Raw genomic sequence first — 17,943 nt, forward strand, 5'->3', positions numbered from 1 at the left:
CAGGTGAGGCAAACTGGATCGATTGACCAATACATTGCGGAACTTCAGACACTCTTTGTTTTGGTCACGGACATTTATGAAAGAAGATAGATAGTGCTCTTCATGGATGGACTGACAAAACCACTAAAAGGTTGGGTAAAAGGATTCAATCCTGCCACCCTGTTGAAAGCCATTAAGAAGCCAGGAAGTATGGCATCATCATTGGCGTCATCCTCTTAAGGCTACTCACATTCCAAACCACCGATGTTCCTAAGAGACAAAAATAATAAACCTCCACTAAGGAAGCTACCAGATAGGAGCTCTGAAGGAAGTTTCTGTGCATCGAATGGAGACAATTTTTTGGCGTGATGACGTTGCTTGGGCTTTACACTGTTTTGTCTCGATAGAACCTATAAAAGGGCAACAGACACCTCCCCAGGTTGATGATCTCTAGAATATCTTGAGTGACCATGATAAAGTTTTTATAGACATTTCTCCTAGCATACCTCCTCATTGAGGGTTTGAACCAAAGTTACGAGAATCAAAATCGTATCGGAATCGGCACGGCTGAATTGAATCGTGAATCGGGGGTGAATCGCCGATGAATCGGCAAATTTGAAAAAACCCTTTAAATGTAGAGATTTTAACAATTTAAGACTTATTTCATGCACCCTTTATTGAATATAACTTAAACACACTATAACATCATCAAATAGAAGTTAAAACTTAACATACATAAATATGAAACATAAAATCCATCACATACATAACTATGTTATCATTATGTACTAAAATGTAAATTGTAGGCTAGCTGAAGTAAATAAAAATAAAATGATCATAGTGATTCAAATCATAGAATGTATGTAAGATGAAATCATGAAGATCCATAAGACATCACATCATAAATGTATGTATAACTATAAATCTAAGATGAAGATCCATGAAAGTTTGAAACATATGTCTATCAGTGATTTAGTATCACTATCAATATCTATACATTGTAAACAAAATTTAAAAACAAGGCTCCAGCTCAAGCCTCATCATCCTCATCATCATCCTCTAGCTTTGCTGCAGCCTCAACCTCAGCCTCTGAGTATCCAGTCTGCCTATGAGAAAGGCATCTAAGGTAGGTCCCAGAGGACTGCCGAGCCATGTCCCCTGCATGGGCAATGGGCTCACGAACAACATCGGTAGGGCCTACGTCTGTGCATGCACGTGTGCGTCTACCAATGCTTGAACGTGCTCTAGCTGCCTCCTCTGCCATGGCCACAGCCTCAGCCTCTACATCCACTTGGTCAACCCACACATGGTCTTCCTCAGTGAAGACTGGTTCCACAGCCTCTGTGATCCACTCTAATTTTGGATCAATCTCCTCTAGAATGATTGGAGAGGAGTCAGTGCCCAAAATCTGTCTGATCCTAAGACGAAGGTTGTAATGAACAAAGACAAGGTTGCATTGTCAACCTATTTCTCCTCTTTGAGTGGATGTGCTCAAACATGAACCAATTGCGCTCACATCCAGAAGCGCTACTCGGCTGACTCAAAATATGGATGACAATTTTTTGAAGGTTTGGGTTGTGGCCCCAAACATTTGCCACCATCTATCTGAAATAAGGAAAAACAAAACCAATTAGTCTTATTTACAAATTACAACTCTAAAATTAATGCATTATATAATAAACTTTAAGTTTAGAATCTAGATTCATGAACATTGAATATATTATTTAATTTTTACCTAGTTGTAGTGTTGTCTAAGCATTTATGGCCATCCTACCAAAGAAAAGTGGCCCCTCTTTATTGTTGAACTGGTCTAGCTCAACAATCGCAGCAGCACTATCTTCATCGCTACTCAACCTCTGAATCACTGTGTATAAGACAGTGAGAACCTCTGCATTCGCCTTGAACTCAGGAGGGGAATGAAATGCCAGATTCAGATAGTAAGCTGCTGCATGGATGGGTCGATGGAGCTGATTTTTCCATCTCCTATCAATGATGTCCCAAATAGGGCCATATCTCTCTTGCACTCCTGCATATTGGGCTCTGATGGCCTCCTTGGCCCTATCCATGCCCTCATAAATGTAGCCCATAGAGGGCATTTCCCATCAACAGTTCGTAGCAAAGCTCTAAGGGGCTCAGTGACCTACATATAAAGTAAAACAAAAAATTTGAGTCAAAACTTAAATATAAAATAATATAACTTTAAGTAAAATTAAAATACTAAATGTTAAATTGCAATAAATTTACCTTAAGGATTTCTCTAGCGGGTTTCCAAAAACCATCCTCATCAAATATGCAATCCACCACATCTATCCCTGCAGTGGTCGTAATATAGGAAGAGGAAATCCATTCCCGCCCAACAAACACGCTCCTCAAATCATCCCTTGATGTCAACAAGGACTGAAGGGTGATGAAATTCGAGGCAAACCTCGTGATACCTGGGCGAGCTAACTCCTTGCCTCCTGTATACTTCCTCATTGTGCTAAGGACAAATGAATGATTATAAATGAACTTGCATATGTTTTTTGCCCTTTCCACATGACTTGACAAACTCAAGTTTGGCAATTTCCTCCAACATGAGGTCAATGCAGTGTGCTGCACAAGGGGACCAAAATATGGTGGGGTGCCTCTCCATCAAAAGTTTACCTACAACAATTTTAAGTCAATTAAAAATTCAAATTTCAAACATGTTAGAAGTTAGAAGTTAGAACTTAGGAAACTTAGAATTAGAAAAAGTTCAAATTTCAAAATTCAAATAAATTTATTTTCAAAACTTGAAAAGTTAAAAGTTTACCTGCAGCAACATAACTTGCTGCATTATTCGTCACCACCTGGATCACATTTTGTTCCCCCACCTCTGCTATGACTTCCTCAATAGCCTCACATAGTATGTGGTATTTTTTACATGTGCGGAAGTATCAATGGATTTGATGAACATGGTATATCCTACAAGTAACAAAACAACGAATTATAATATTAAATGGATCATCAACAAATTAGCATTCAACAAATCAAAATTTACAATTATGTATTTTGGAAAGTAGAATGATCAATCACCTCCACAGAATACAAGAAAATTGAGGAGTGTTCTATTCCTCCTATCTGTCCAACCATCAGTCATGATGGTGCAACCCTTTGCAATCCACTCCTTTCGATTCTCCTTGAGCTCAACCCTCATGTCCTCTACCATCTCATTCAAGAGGTATCCGCTCAACTTAGCCTCAGTTGGGGCTTTAAACCCCGAACCACAAATAGCAACTGCATCTATCATGCTCTACCAATAAGGAGCCCTGTCACAAATAAAAATTTAGATGTCAAAGACTCAAATCATAAAACAAGTAAATATAATCAAAGTTTTACTTGTACTTTTAATTTTAACTTTAAAGAAAACAAAGAAAAAGAATCAATTACCTGGTTGCAACAAATGGAATGTTGCAAAAGTACCAAAATTTGCATATCTCCTTTCTGGCAGCATCATGAATCTCCTTGTTCAAACCCATGCCCTCAAGCGTGGGTTGGGAACCAGGAGTAGTGTGGGGCACAAAGTAACTATCCATTTTGTTTTTCCGCACTTTAGGCTGCAATAGGTTGGTGTGGGACTTTGTCTCAGTATGTGACCGACTAGCACTAGCATGAGCAGTAGAACTAGGATGAAAAGGACGCTTAGAAGAACCCTCTCCAACACAACCTATGGATGCAAAAGCTGATGCAGATGCAGATGTAGATGCGACTGTGGATGCAGGAACATGGGAGCCAATATCCCTTAACCCTTCAAGTTGCATTTTCCTATTCGCTTTGTCTTTTTCAATTTTTTCTAATGCCATTAAGCAAGTGCGTTTTGCCTCAGGAGTTTGGTGAGTGCAAATTGTAACATCATGTCCAGGTATAGCAGCAATGTGGTATTTCAATTTATAAATACCTCTAGAAGTTATTTTTTCTTTACAAAACATACATTTTGTTTGATATTTGGTTCTTCCAGGAAACTCTTCGTTATATTTCCAACATTCATCTTTTTTACCCATTGCGAATTTGCGAAAAATGAAAGCAAAGAGTTGCTGCAATAAATTTTTTAATGTAAAATTTCAAAGTTTGAAGCTAATAAAAGCTACAAAACAACAAACCCTAGTTTGCAACTTAGTAAAAATAAAGAACATTCAAAATTTAAACTAAAAATCTTGAAAACTATAAAAATTTAACAAAAAATGCATAATACACTAAAAATTTAACAAAAAATGCATAATACACTAACATGCAAAAAAAAAAAGAGCACTTCCCTCTTGCAAATGAGTTGAGGAGTGTTGATATTGGCTCCTTAATGTTCCCAATGCAATTGATGGCCTCCCCAAATGGATTGTTGATCTCTTTGGTGCTCTTCCTTCTTGCCGGTTGGAAACCTATGGCTTTTCTTTTCTCTTCTTCTCTCTCACTTTTCCTCTCTTCTACTCATGCTTAACAAATAGAAAGCCCTTTAGAGTTATAACAAAGAGAATAGGTTAAAAAGAAAGTAAAAAAAATAAGTTATTTTTTTAAAATTTACAAGTCCATACTTTTCATGCCATAGCCGATTTCTTAGTGATTTTTCAATCCGATTTAGGTGATTTTTTGGGTGAATCGCTGATACATGTGATTCATGCGATTCACCCCATAAAATCAGGTATGGCGATTCCCAACACCAAAAAAATCGCCAACCTTGAATTTTATCGCTGAATTGCCAATTCACGTGATTCTCAGAACTATGGTTTGAACATACTATCGAGTTGGAAGTAGGAGCTAAGCCAGTCATAACCACACCCTACCGCCATCCCAAGAAATTCAAAGATGAGATTGAAAAGACGATTCAGGAACTGCTGGAGAAAGGATGGATTTGTCCCAGTTCTAGCTCTTTTGCGTCATCAATGGCATTGGTTAAAAAGGACAGGACAATGCACATGTGTGTGGACTGCCATGCGTTGAACGAAAAACACTAAAAAATGGATATCCCATTCCAAGGATGGATGAGTTGCTGGATGAATTACATGGCACTATCTATTCTTCGAAAATACATCTTCGTTCCGGATACCATCAGATCCGTATGAGCGAAGACGAACTGGAAAAGACGACCTTTCGTTGTCACTATCGGCATTATGAGTTCTTGGTCATGCCGTTCGGATTAATGAATGCACCCGCTACATTCCAATCATGCATGAATCGCATCTTCAATAAACAATTGCATAAGTACTTACTGGTATTTTTTGATGATATTCTTATTTATAGCACATGGGAAGAGCACCTGGATGAAGTCCTAAGGATCATGAAGGACTAGTCTTTGTTCGCCAAGCGATCCAAGTGTGAATTCAGTATGACAAAAATATTGTACTTGGGGTATGTTGTCAGTAAATATGGAATCCAAGTTTATCAGAAGAAGATCCAAGCTATCCTTGATTGGGCTCCCCCAAAATCGCTCACGGAGTTGCGAGGATTTTTTGGATTGTGCAATTATTACCAGAGGTTTGTAAAAGGATTCTCTTAGCTCAGCGCCCCATTAATAGATCTGACAAGAAAGGGCTCCTTCTAGTGGAATGAAAAGGCGCAACTCACTTTTGATAAGCTGAAAGTAGCAATGAGCACTTGTCCCATACTTGCATTACCTGATTTCACTCGACCGTTCATTTTGGAGTGCAATGCATTGATGCGCTACTGATGCAAGATAGACACCCCATAGCCTATGAGAGTAGGAAGCTTACGCAAACAAAATTCTTATATTCCATTTATGACAAAGAGATGTTGGCCATCACACATGCACTAACCAACTTCCAGCATTATCTTGTGGGTAGCAAGTTTGTCACTTGTATGGATCACAATAGTTTGAGATATTTTTTGGAGCAACGAGACTTGAATGAGAGACAACAAAAATGGGTACGCAAGGTTTAGGCTTTTGATTTTGACATTGAATAGATGAAAGGAAAAAACAATGTGCTTGCAGATGCTTTGTCGAAAAAACTAGTCATCTGCTTACTGACCTCGATTTCAGCTGACTGGAAAGCACATTTGTTGGTAGAATATTCCAAAAAAACATTTGCCTGTGAGCTAATGGATGACAACACCCAGGATGATCGGTACAAAGTGGTGGATGACATTATTTACTATAAGAATTAGATATATTTAGTGCTAGAATCGAAATTGAAGCAGGAAATCTTGAAGGAAGTACATGACTCATCCTTGGCAGGTCACTTGGGCCTCGTCAAAACTTAGACATCTCAGGGAGAGGTTTTCATGGAAAGATCTTAAAGGAGACGTATCGCACTATTTAAGAGAGTGTGCGGTCTGGCAACAGAACAAATCCGAACATACTCTTCCTGTCGGGTTACCGCAACCTTTGCCAATTCTAGAATAGAAGTGGGAAAGCATCTTGATGGATTTCATCACTGAACTTCCCAAGGTGAATGGAAAGGATTGTATCTTCTTGGTGGTTGACAAACTGATGAAGTACACACATTTCTTCACCATCCCTTCAGATTTTCAAGCCGCACATGTAGCTGATATGTTTTTGAGAGAATTCTTTTGTTTGCACAAGTTACCCCAAAACATTGTTAGTGATCGGGATGGGTGATTTATTAGTATATTCTGGACATAACTGTTTTGGCTGGCAGGAATAGAATTGTCGCCCAGTAATAGTTATGACCCTTAGACAGATTGACAAACAGAGATTGTAAACAAGTGGCTCGGAGGCTACCTTTGGAACTACGTTTTGGCACAACGAGCGTGGGTCAAATGGATGCACCTAGGGGAATATTGCTACAATACCACTTACCACATGTCCATTGGGATGACACCTTTCAAAGCACTATATGGGTACAAAATCCTTTCCTTCATCGACATAGTTTTGGGTGACAGTCGTGTACCAAGAGCGAGGGACTAGCTTTAGGAGGGACTGGACATGCTGAGATGCTTAAAGGAAAACTTACAACGGGCACAAAATGAATAAAAGATGTACACCGACAGACACCAAATCAAGAGAAGTTTCAAAGTGGGAGACTTGGTCTATCTCAGTCTTCAACCATACAGACAATCCTCATCGAAGGAAAAGGGGAAAGAAAAATTAAAGCCATGATTTTATGGCCCTTATCGGTAGTTCGCCGCATCGGTGAAGTTGCCTATGAGCAATAACTTCCAGAGGGGAGCCGTATTCATAATGTTTTTCATGTCTCTTGTCTTAAGAAAGTTGTAGGACAGAACGTCACGGTAGTTGTAGACCTTCAACCGCTTAATGAAGAAGGAAAGTTTATTTTGGAACTGGCCGAGATCATCAAAGTACATGAGAAGATACTGCAGAACTGCACTGTGAAAGGATATTTGGTACGTTGGAAACACTTGCCGTTGGACGACGCGACGTGGGAGAGTGAGCATATTCTACAGCATCCGACATTGCATTTGCTCGAGGACAAGCAAAATTTGGGATGGGAGGACTGTAATGTTTCCATTATAAAATAAATTATTAATCAAACTATTGTTCATGGGCCGATTGATTTAATATATCTCGAACCCATTTTTGTTTTGTTTCTATAGTTTTTGTGTAGCTGTCGGCTATCATTTTACACCCTCGAAAAGTTTTCCCCGACGAGTATTTAAGCATGACTTGTAGGTAGTCGTTAGGTATGCAATTTGGATTATTTCTTTGTACTAAGAATTCCTGTTGGAGTCTGGTTTTGTTCATCATTTCGGAAGTGAAAGATCTTCCCTATGTGGTTTGTGCGGTTTCGGTGGGATTCAACCCTCACCCTATTCCGTTTTTGCATGTAATACCTTGCTTGGATTTGGCAAATTGGAGCACCATCTTGTGGCAAATATTAATTGAGGATTATATGTGTTAAATTTCCATTCTTGTTCGGTGTTATCTAATAAATTGGATGTATAGGTTTATGTTTGCATTTTCCCTCCATCTGTACACCATCCAAGTGACATTCACTTTTGCTCACCTTACATATCGTATGGCTTGGTTAACTTCATTGGTTTTTACTGTATGGACTACTCACCCTACGACCTTCTTGGCCCTCACACTGTACTTCCCTCATCCCTTCAGTCACCATACGACCGCCTTGTACCATTGTACGGCCATAGTTGCTCACCGTACACCATTTCTTTCCCACCGTACGACACATTTGGTATCCAATAGCATACCGTATGACCTTCACCCTTGACCGTACACTCTGGTTTGGTATCTGTACTAGCATTTCAAACTTACCATAGTGCACTCAGTTTACTGTACGGCTTCATCTCAGTGTCTGCATATTGATTTGAGAGGAGTTGCAGGTACGAATCATTATAGGCAAAAAGGCCATCTTGTAGGTAATGTCAAACGACAGGCCTAGAGAGATTTTAACACAATGAATGTAGGTAATTTTATGACATGATGTGGTTTGGGCTGCGTACTATTTCATCTTAGTCAAAACTATACATAGATTGCGGTCTTGTAGCTAGAATGAGGAGCTTTAGATAGTTATGGATAAGCACCACCTGGTCTTTACTGACATACCTCTGGACATACCTCCACACCATGGGTTTGAGTGTACGGTATTGTCATCCTAAAAAGATAAGGATGAGATTGAAAAGACAATCCAGGACCTTTTGAACAAGAGATGGATCATGCCCAACTCTAGCCCCTTCGCGTCATCAATAGTGTTGGTAAAGAAGGATGGAACCCTACGAATGTGTGTGGACTACTGTGCACTACATAAGAAGACCATCAAGGATAGTTATTTGATTCCTAAGATTGATGAGTTGTTAGATGAGTTACACGATGCTGACTATTTTTCCAAGATAGACCTCTATACTAGATATCAACAAAACCACATGAGGGAGCAAGATGTGGAGAAAACTTCCTTTTGTTGCCATTATGGACATTATGAGTTCCTTGTCATGGCAATTGTGTTGATCAACGCTCTGACCACATTCCAATCTTGCACGAACCACATCTTCAACAAGCAACTGCCCAAGTTCCTATGGGAGAGCACTAGAGGCATTTGGACGAATTACTCAGAATTATGGTCACAATTGTTCACGAAAATGTCCAAACGTGAATTTGGAATAACAAAGATTTTGTATCTAGGACACATTGTCAGTGGTTGAGGGGTCTAAATACATCAGGAAAAGATTCAAGCCATTTTGGATTGGCCACCTTGGAAAAATCTCTCGTATCTACATAGATTCTTTGGGTTATGCAGTTACTACAGATGAATCGTGAAGGGGTTTTCATAGCTTAGTGTGTCGTTGACATATCTAATGAAGGGATCCTTTTAGTTGAATGAACAAGTACAACAAACCTTTGACAAGCTAAAGAAAACTATGAGTTCCTATTTGATTCTAGTGCTGCTAGATTTTAGTCAACCTTTCATCTCAGAGTGTAACACACTTGGTGAAGGCATTGTGGCCCATGCTAGTGCATGATTGTCAGGTGATTGTGTTTCAGGGTTGGAAGCTCTTAGAAGCTGAGTGGTTGTATTCCATCTACAACAAAGAAATGCTCGCCATCATGCACACCTTGATGAAGTTTTGGTAGTGCCTCGTCAGAGCCAAGTTTGTCATCTGTACTAACCACAACATCCTGAGGCATTTTTTGGAGCTAAGGGAGTTAAATGAAAGACAAAAAACATGGTTGAGCAAAATCTAGGTGTTTGACTTTGATATTGTATATGTGAAAGGGAAAGATAATGTTGTGGCAAATGCTTTATCAAGGTCTGCCATATGCTCCTTGTCTCAAATTTCAACAAATTGGAAGGCACATTTATTGTTTTAATACTCCAAGAACACTTTTGCTTGTCAACTGCTGGAGGGTGAAGTGAAGGACAATAAGTACAAAGTGGTTGACAACATCATGTATTGTAAGAATAAAATTTGTTTGGTATTGGAATCTAAAATAAAGGAGAAAGGTTTAAAGGAGATGCATGGCTCCCCCTCGATCGGGCATTTGGGGTCCCTGAAGACCTACAAACAAATTAGGGAAAGGTTTTCATGGAAGGAACTCAAGAACGGAGTGCTACAACATGTTTGGGAATGTGCTACCTATTAGTAGAACAACTTCAAGCATACCCTACCAATTGGGTAGCTTCAACCGTTGCCGGTCCTTGAGGAGAAGTGGCATAGCATCTCAATGGACTTCATTTTTGGGATAACACTGAAATGAATTCACTAATCAACATCAAATCAGATCTGAAAGTGAACCTTACAGAAAAGAAACCAGAGGGTTTTTGGTTTTTTCTCATTCCATTGATTGACCCAAGTGTATTTGTCCTAGGGCATGCTGAAACTGCAGAATAAGCTCTCCAAGAAATTCTGAAAATAACAATTGAAGATTATGATGTAAATGAGTCGCCTATAAGAACATATAAAAGTCCACCCAAGACTTCTAGAAGAGTCCTAATCAACCTGCTCAAATCTTCTCAGACACATTATTTTGTAAATTAACTTCATAATACTTCAATTTTATTTTTCACTAAATAACTTTGATTAAATTATTTATTTAAAATTATCTTAATAATTTGATTTATTGTGACAATTTTCTATTATTAATTTAATTAGTTTATTCATTTATAATTTCTCGTTTTGGCCTATGGGTAAAAGAGAAATACCTCAAGGTGTTCCTGCTGAAGACTCACCTGGGAAAAGCGGGCAGTACACTTTTGACATCAGTGATTCCAATCACTATATTTTCAACATTTTTGTTCTATTATTGGATGTTTGGATTTTTAAAATGATGGTTCTTAGTGATAGTGAATGTATTTGTAAGTTTTATGTTGGTATTTACCATGGTGAATCATGTTTTGTAGAACAAGATGTATAAGCTATTATAGGAATCTTGAAAATTTCAAATTATTTATTGGATAGTGGGTCTGTGTTCTTTATTGATCATAAAATCATGTCATATTTTTTGTGGAATACTATGATTAATGAGAGAGCACATGGATTGTTGTTAATTGAATATTTTCAGTTGAAAGATTTTGTTGATTTCTGATGGATTGTAAGAGACATACATCCGATATAAAAGATGCATGTAGCGTTAGGAACTATTCCTATCCAGTTCTAATATATTTCTTGCTTGTTGCTGATTATGATTTGAGAAATTTGATTTAAGCTTTTTTTGCATCTCACTACATATTATAATTTATAATATTGCATGCAGGTTTTTAAAAAACAACAATTCAGTTTGAGAAGATGACAATATCAGTTTTAGAGAGCACACGGATTGCTGTTTTTACTCAATTATTTTTAGTTGAAAGATTATGTCAATTTCTGATGGATTGTAAGAGACATACATTAGATATAAATGATGCATGTATTGTTTGAAACTATTCCAATCCAATTCAAATATATTTCTTGTTTGTTTCTAACTAGGATTTGAGAAATTTGATTTCAGCTTTCGTGGCATCTTACTATATATTGTAATTTATAATATGACAGCCAAGTTTTTTAAGAGTAACCATTCAGTTTAATAAGATGACAACATGGAATGTTTGGAATTCAGATTAGCAGATAAACAGAAATGGTTTTTTTTTTTGGATCTTTTCTAGTGTATAAGAAAGAAACTACATCACACGTCTACTTGTTCGCAATGATTAAACAGGTGGCACTTTCAAAGGATCTTCAACAATTAATTGTGCTCTGTTATGGAACACGGGTTGAGGGGGCGTCAGATATGAAACTTGGATTGCACAGTCTTCTTATCAACACATCTATATTTCGGAAAAGGTTGTATTCTTTAATTATTATTTTTACACCAAAAGAAAATATTTGATGGTTAATATAATTTAGGTTTCCAATGGAAAGGGAGTATTAGATGATGTGCGGGAGCAAAGAAAAATGACCAAATTTCAAGTAATGTTGAATTTACCGTATTATCTCAACACACATGTTTATGCAATGCATTTTGAAAACTATTTCTTGAGCGAGCGAGGAGGATTGGTGAAGACGCTTCATCAAAGTTTCAAGAAAGGTTGGGTTCAAAACCCTTCCAATGTTCCAGTCTTGTTTGAAATAATGTAATGAGGGGGAAGTTCTGATGAATCACATTAATAAAGTTAGTAGCTAGGTTCAAATCAAATCAAATAAATTAGCTAGATATAGTTGTTGGTAAGCTTACAAATATAAGGAGGTTTTGGTAGTTCTTTAGGAAAATAGTATCTTTATATAGTCTATATCTATCAATGTAAAATCATCCAATTAAATCAAATGAATATCAATTAATTTCTCTGATTATATTTATTATTATGTAGCAATTATTTCATTGTTTGTAATATCTCCATCCAAATATTTTACCAATTTTTTCTGTTGTAAGGCAGAAATTCTAAACAATATTTGCATGCAACAGATTGTCTATTTTCCAGTACTTAAACCCGCAAATACTCACTTAAACATCCTCACAATTGTCATCGCATTATAATAACCAACAATACAATAACATACTATGATCCAATCTTAAAAACAACAGTACAACTAGAGTGGAAGATTAGAAATGAACCTGAAATACAATCATGAACTTTGTGGCAGATCCACTATTGAAGATGAACTGATTTCCATCCAGTCCACGTGAAAGGTTGAAGGTTTCCATTCTCAGGTTCCTGAAAATGAAAGCTGAAAGTTTCCCAAGTTTCTCCCAGTTAAAACTAAAATCCAAATTTATTCCAAACATGCTGAAATGAATCTAGCTGCCTCCTTTTAATGCCGAAAGCAGTGAATCAAGAATGGTGTTGAACGTGCCACTGTGCCTATGAATAGAAAAGAATTTCACCTCATTTGCACTTTCTAACACATATTCACTTCTCTGCAAATGCCCATGCAACTCAAAAACTCCTGTAAGCCAAACCAAATATGAAAAATGTAATGGTAGTCCAAGCAGGGAAGCCACTAATAACTGTAGTGTGGATGAAGAAAAAATCACCAGTCAATAAGTCAACTGCTGCCAAATCATAATAACTAAGTATTAAGTCTATAGAGGAGCTGTAGGATATTTCATTACTCATCAAAGCCAACCCTAGACTTTCTGATTCACTAATATTCATCAATGAGATCAGTCTCTCCACTAAGGACATGATCATCATCACATGAAATTTCAGAACTAGTATCACTTAGTTTATCCTCATTCTCATGTGGAAAAATTAATACCTCACAATTTTGTGAAAGCACATAAGAATTGTTGTAAAAACCAGAATTCTTGGGTTTAACTTCTTGCTCATCCTTTTGAGCCTCATTACCCTAATGTTTTTCGTTTGAATTCTATGCTCAATGTTATTTTTAAAAATGATGTTCATTCCTTCAACAATTTGTATGATCTTCTTGGTTTTTGAATTAAGAACCTCTTCATTGTGACTGCCTGCCATTTAAATCTGATTGATAGCATTGTACAACGAGTAGTGTGTCATACTCAGTTGAAGACAAATTTCATCTGCCTCCTTCTCTTTATCATCTGCAAGCTTGATGGCCATATATCCATCTTTGAGCAATTTCAAATAATCTGATTTCATCCTTTCCAATGCACTTTTAACTGTGTGAAGGCATGCATTATTAATTCCACTCTATATCCCCTTTTCCCTTTCCTCAATTTGTACATCCCATGGTTTCTTCAATGTTTTAATTAGTATTGTCAAAATGCATTTTGGCTGCAACAACCATATCATCTGAGATTTTATGCTTATCCTCCAAATTATATGCTCCAAATTCTTCATCTAGAAATAAAATTTCTAATTTACAATTCAAATCAGCCCCATTAGTGTCAATCATCGTGGGCTAGCTCATGTATACAATTATGAACAACCGCATGGTTAGAAGTAATTTTAATATCTATTGCACTATATTCAGATTTATCAAGAGTATTTCCCTCCTCTAAACGTATGGTTTTGAATGCCATGTCATCATTTTCAAATGATTTATGAACATGGGAAGATTTGATTCCTTCTTTGGGAATATCTTGAAAATAAACTTCCTCATGAAAAGGCTTGTCAATAACCACTTCCAAGTCACCAAATACGATGCTACTATATCCCTTACTGTTAACCTTAGCGGATTCCATCTCTATGCAAGCTTGAGTTAAGTATGCTTGAACCCACTGTTGGATTCTTATCTTCTTCAACACTGATCTGAACTTCTAGAGATGACTTTTTTCCCTTGTTGTATCCACACACATGATCAAGTGACCAAGTCTCTTGGCAAATAAAACAAACCTTCTCTTTCCTCATTTGGTTCCTACTCTTATTGGAAGGTCTTGAAACCTATATGCCCATTGGTATGAGCTCACTTTCAGTCACATGATCCTTGAACCTTTCAATCTTACGCTCAGTTAATGTCTCCATGAGCTCATAATCTGAGTGAGATTTTATATTCTTTGTAATGTCCCCAATTTTTTCGGCATAAGAGTTTCATAGATTAGCCTATTATTGTGATCCTCGTAGGCTAATTATTGTGGATAGAGGGTTTTCTATGGCAGTGGCTTGACTTGGGAGGGTCTTGACTCTTATCTTCTCCACAATCTAGTAAGCTACAAGTTGGTCTTTGTTTTGTTCAGATTGGACTTCATTTGAGCTTAGTTTTGTGTACTTACTATTTGTGGTAAGTTGGAGTTGATCGAGATGGACCCTTTCTATTTTTGGAAAGTGCATTTGGTCACATGGAGAAATAATAGGTATGACCCCTATTTCAGATGGCATATTTAAATGATGAGTATTTTGGGAGGTACTATATTTTTAGTGGCCAAATTATTATTAAATAATTAAATGCCTAATTATAAAGTTATAACTTATCTTTATAGTTTCACTTAAGTTAAAGGTTGAGTTATCATTGGAAAGAGCCATTTATTAATTAGTTAAGCCAAGTCAAATGAGAGAATCTAAAGGAAGCTTCTAATTAATGTTGTGTGGTGAAGTTTTTTGACTGAAGTTATATTTTGGCAACAAAAGGGAATCCGGAGGTTATAACTACAAGCCCATTTGTTGAGAAAAACATGCTTGGATAATTATTTGCTTTTGTTGCCTTTGTGGCTTTTTCTGAAGTATTAAGTTTAGTGCCCTTGCTGAGGTATAAGGGTTTGGTATTGACAAGTATGTTTGCCTACCTATAGCTGTGAATGTTGTGGTTGGTGAGGCTTCATTACTGCTGTAGCTGATTATTGCATGTCAACAGTTGAGAAACTTCCTTACTGTTCATACTGTGGCTAGGAAGACTTTGGTTTCTATTGGAGAATCAATTTGGTGCTGTTGCAAATTGGGTTTTCATTATTTCCAAGAATTTGGTGATTGAGAAATCTGTTTAACCACGCCAATCATCTTGCTGTTGGACGTGGTTTCGATCTGCAAATTGGTGAGAAAGAATGATACATTGCTGAATGTTTGTCATTGCATTTTTTGAGAAATTGTATCAGCTTATTTGGGTGCATGGTCACTGATTTGTGAGCGTCTGAAATACTGATTTCTAGGTGGTATTTTAACTCCTAACTTGGGTCTGATATATTGCCTAGTTGGGCAATCATTTCACATATATTGTACACCAATTTTGGCACTTCATCTGCTGTTACCAAGGGCGCCATGGATCTCTGTTGTGGTGTGTGTTTGCTGCATCATAAGACATCATTTCCCCTTGTACTTGAGTGTCTATTCTTACTTTTGCTGGGCCTATATATTTGGGTTATGTTTCTGCAATTTCTAGGTAGTGTTGAGTGGGAATGGTTCTGCAAATTGGGCATCATCTCTGAGATTAACAGGCTCCATCATTTATTTGTAAGTTTGATGAATTGTTGCAGCATATTATGTAAATGAATAAACTTAGAAATTGTTTTGAGCCACTCATTATTTCAGAATTGAATGTATGGTAGAATTATATATCAGGGTTGATGTTTATTTTAGCATTCATCCATCTATCCATTATATCTAGTGTATGCATCTATCCATCTATATTTCATATGCTTTGAAGATTAAGGTTGTTAGCCAAGTGTTTGACAAAATGCTGAACTTCTGATTAATGAGAAAATTGATGTTTGTTTGAGCTATAATTGGGTAGGGGTTATTACATTAAAATACTAGCAAATCTGATTGAAATTGTTTTCATGTCATCATCCTCATCTATGATTAATGACATGACTGTTTTTATGCAAGCTCTGTCATGGTTTGGATTATGTTTCTTGAACTCTCTTAAGAAACATTGAAACAATTGTAGAATCATTTTTCCATCACTGAGATCCAACATGATGATAAAAATTTGGTTTTTGGCATAAGTTGTAAAATCTTCACCTTCTTACTAAAATTAGGGCCCTTGGTGTCATGTACCACACATAGGTTGTCCACAATTTGTTGTAATAGCCCATTTAATATGTTGTCAATGTAAGGTGTAACCAGTGCTGTTATTCTGATGATCTCATGAAGGCAAGAGGCAACCATCAGTCTCACATCTTCTCTTGGATGCTCCATTAACCTTCATTGCACTAAAGCAACCATTGAGTGGCACAAGGCCCAATTCAATTACCTCCAATTGGAGTGATCTACTTTGGTAAAAAATCAATCCAATTCTTCTAGCTTCAAAAGAACAACATCCAAACTTTTCATGGATTTCAATTGCAATCCAGTGATAAGCAATACATTTCCTAATTTGGTTACTTTCCACAGGTCTCTTAGTTGTTCACCATTAATGGTGTCATTAAATTCTTTGGAAAATACATTTTTTATCAGATTTTCCATTGTCTTCTTTTTCTTCTGATGCACAATTCCACAGATTGTAAGATGCTATCCCCTGTTATAATAGCTATAGCAATCTGGTTTGTAGACAGTCAAATAACAATTTCTACTCCTGACATATACAATGAATGATTTAAATTCTTTGAAATTCACTAATTGGTGAGTAGCTGCTTCCATAATCGACAACTTTTATCCACTATAGGTCCTACCCCTGTTTGGAACTCCGAAATAGTCCTTGCTGGTTTGCAACTAATTTTTATTCTTGAATTTCTCCGGAATATAGGCAAACACTTTGCATGAACCCCTTTTACCCCAAACATCTAACACATTGTAGACAAGTTCTAAAGAGCTTATTTATATAATCAACTGAAACACAATGTGAAATCTCAGTTTTTCCCATTTACTCATTTGTCTCAAGATTACTCTTTCATAAAGAACATGCATTGTAAATTAAACCAAGAAATAAAATATGGGAAGTCATACGAAGCAATTTTAATAGATTTCATAGAGAGATCTGACCTGATTTTGTTGTCTCCATCTGAGATTGTGTAAACAACAAAGTAGGTTCTTATTTTCTTGTTTGCATCTGAGAAAGGCAGGATTTGTAGGAGTTCTATGTCCAATCAACCACTGGTTAACCTTTGAATGACAACTCGATGCAAACAGCTACATCAGGTCTTCACCACAAATATTAAAATTTTACTTTAATCACCTCTTGCAGCTGGTTGGGGAGTGTCATGACTACACTAGGCAGTTACTCCTTGTAAATGATAGCTCTTCTCTTGCAAGAAGATGTAATTCCTAACTGAATGTTGCTTTTGAATGCCGTTATCTGGAGATGTGAATTTCTTTCCACCGTCAAAGGTTTTCACGAGTTGGTTGATAATTTATCTATCCCAAACTTTACCTTTGATCTCTGGTAATATTCACGATCCCCTGTGATAACTTCCAGTTGTTTTCAGTCAATCAAACTATTTGCAGTTCCTTAACTGTAATCGTTCATATCAAGATTTGATACTCATAGCATTTTCTTCAAATGAATATTTTGGCAACTCGCCCAAACTGTAAACTTAAATGCAATCGAATATTTCTAAGTCCAACTTATGCTTTGGCCCAAAACAGAAGGAACAACTTAGAAACAAGAATATCAATAGTTGGAAGAAATACTTTTTTTCAATTGATTAATATAATGCCTCTGCAACCAATTAGAATTCCAATGTGCTGTATAAAACAAACATTTGCACCATGTCGATGTTGATGTTTGATAGCTTCTGTCAGA

The 17,943-nt window shown here is 36.9% G+C and overlaps 1 protein-coding gene across 3 annotated transcripts in view; it reads left to right on the forward strand.

The window, feature by feature from the left end:
• APC4 (Transducin/WD40 repeat-like superfamily protein) overlaps positions 1-17,943 on the forward strand; it is a 316,377-nt gene that overhangs the window by 125,684 nt on the left and 172,750 nt on the right. For all 3 annotated transcript variants that reach the window (XM_089832217.1, XM_089832218.1, XM_089832219.1), the window contains exon 7: positions 11,573-11,697. In XM_089832217.1, the coding sequence (XP_089688343.1) occupies positions 11,573-11,697 (125 nt within the window). The remainder of the gene's footprint in view (positions 1-11,572; positions 11,698-17,943) is intronic.

The sequence above is a fragment of the Cupressus sempervirens genome, chromosome 5 (assembly GCF_028749045.1).
Source record: "Cupressus sempervirens isolate cs-2001-9-10 chromosome 5, ASM2874904v1, whole genome shotgun sequence".
Lineage (NCBI taxonomy): Eukaryota > Viridiplantae > Streptophyta > Pinopsida > Cupressales > Cupressaceae > Cupressus > Cupressus sempervirens.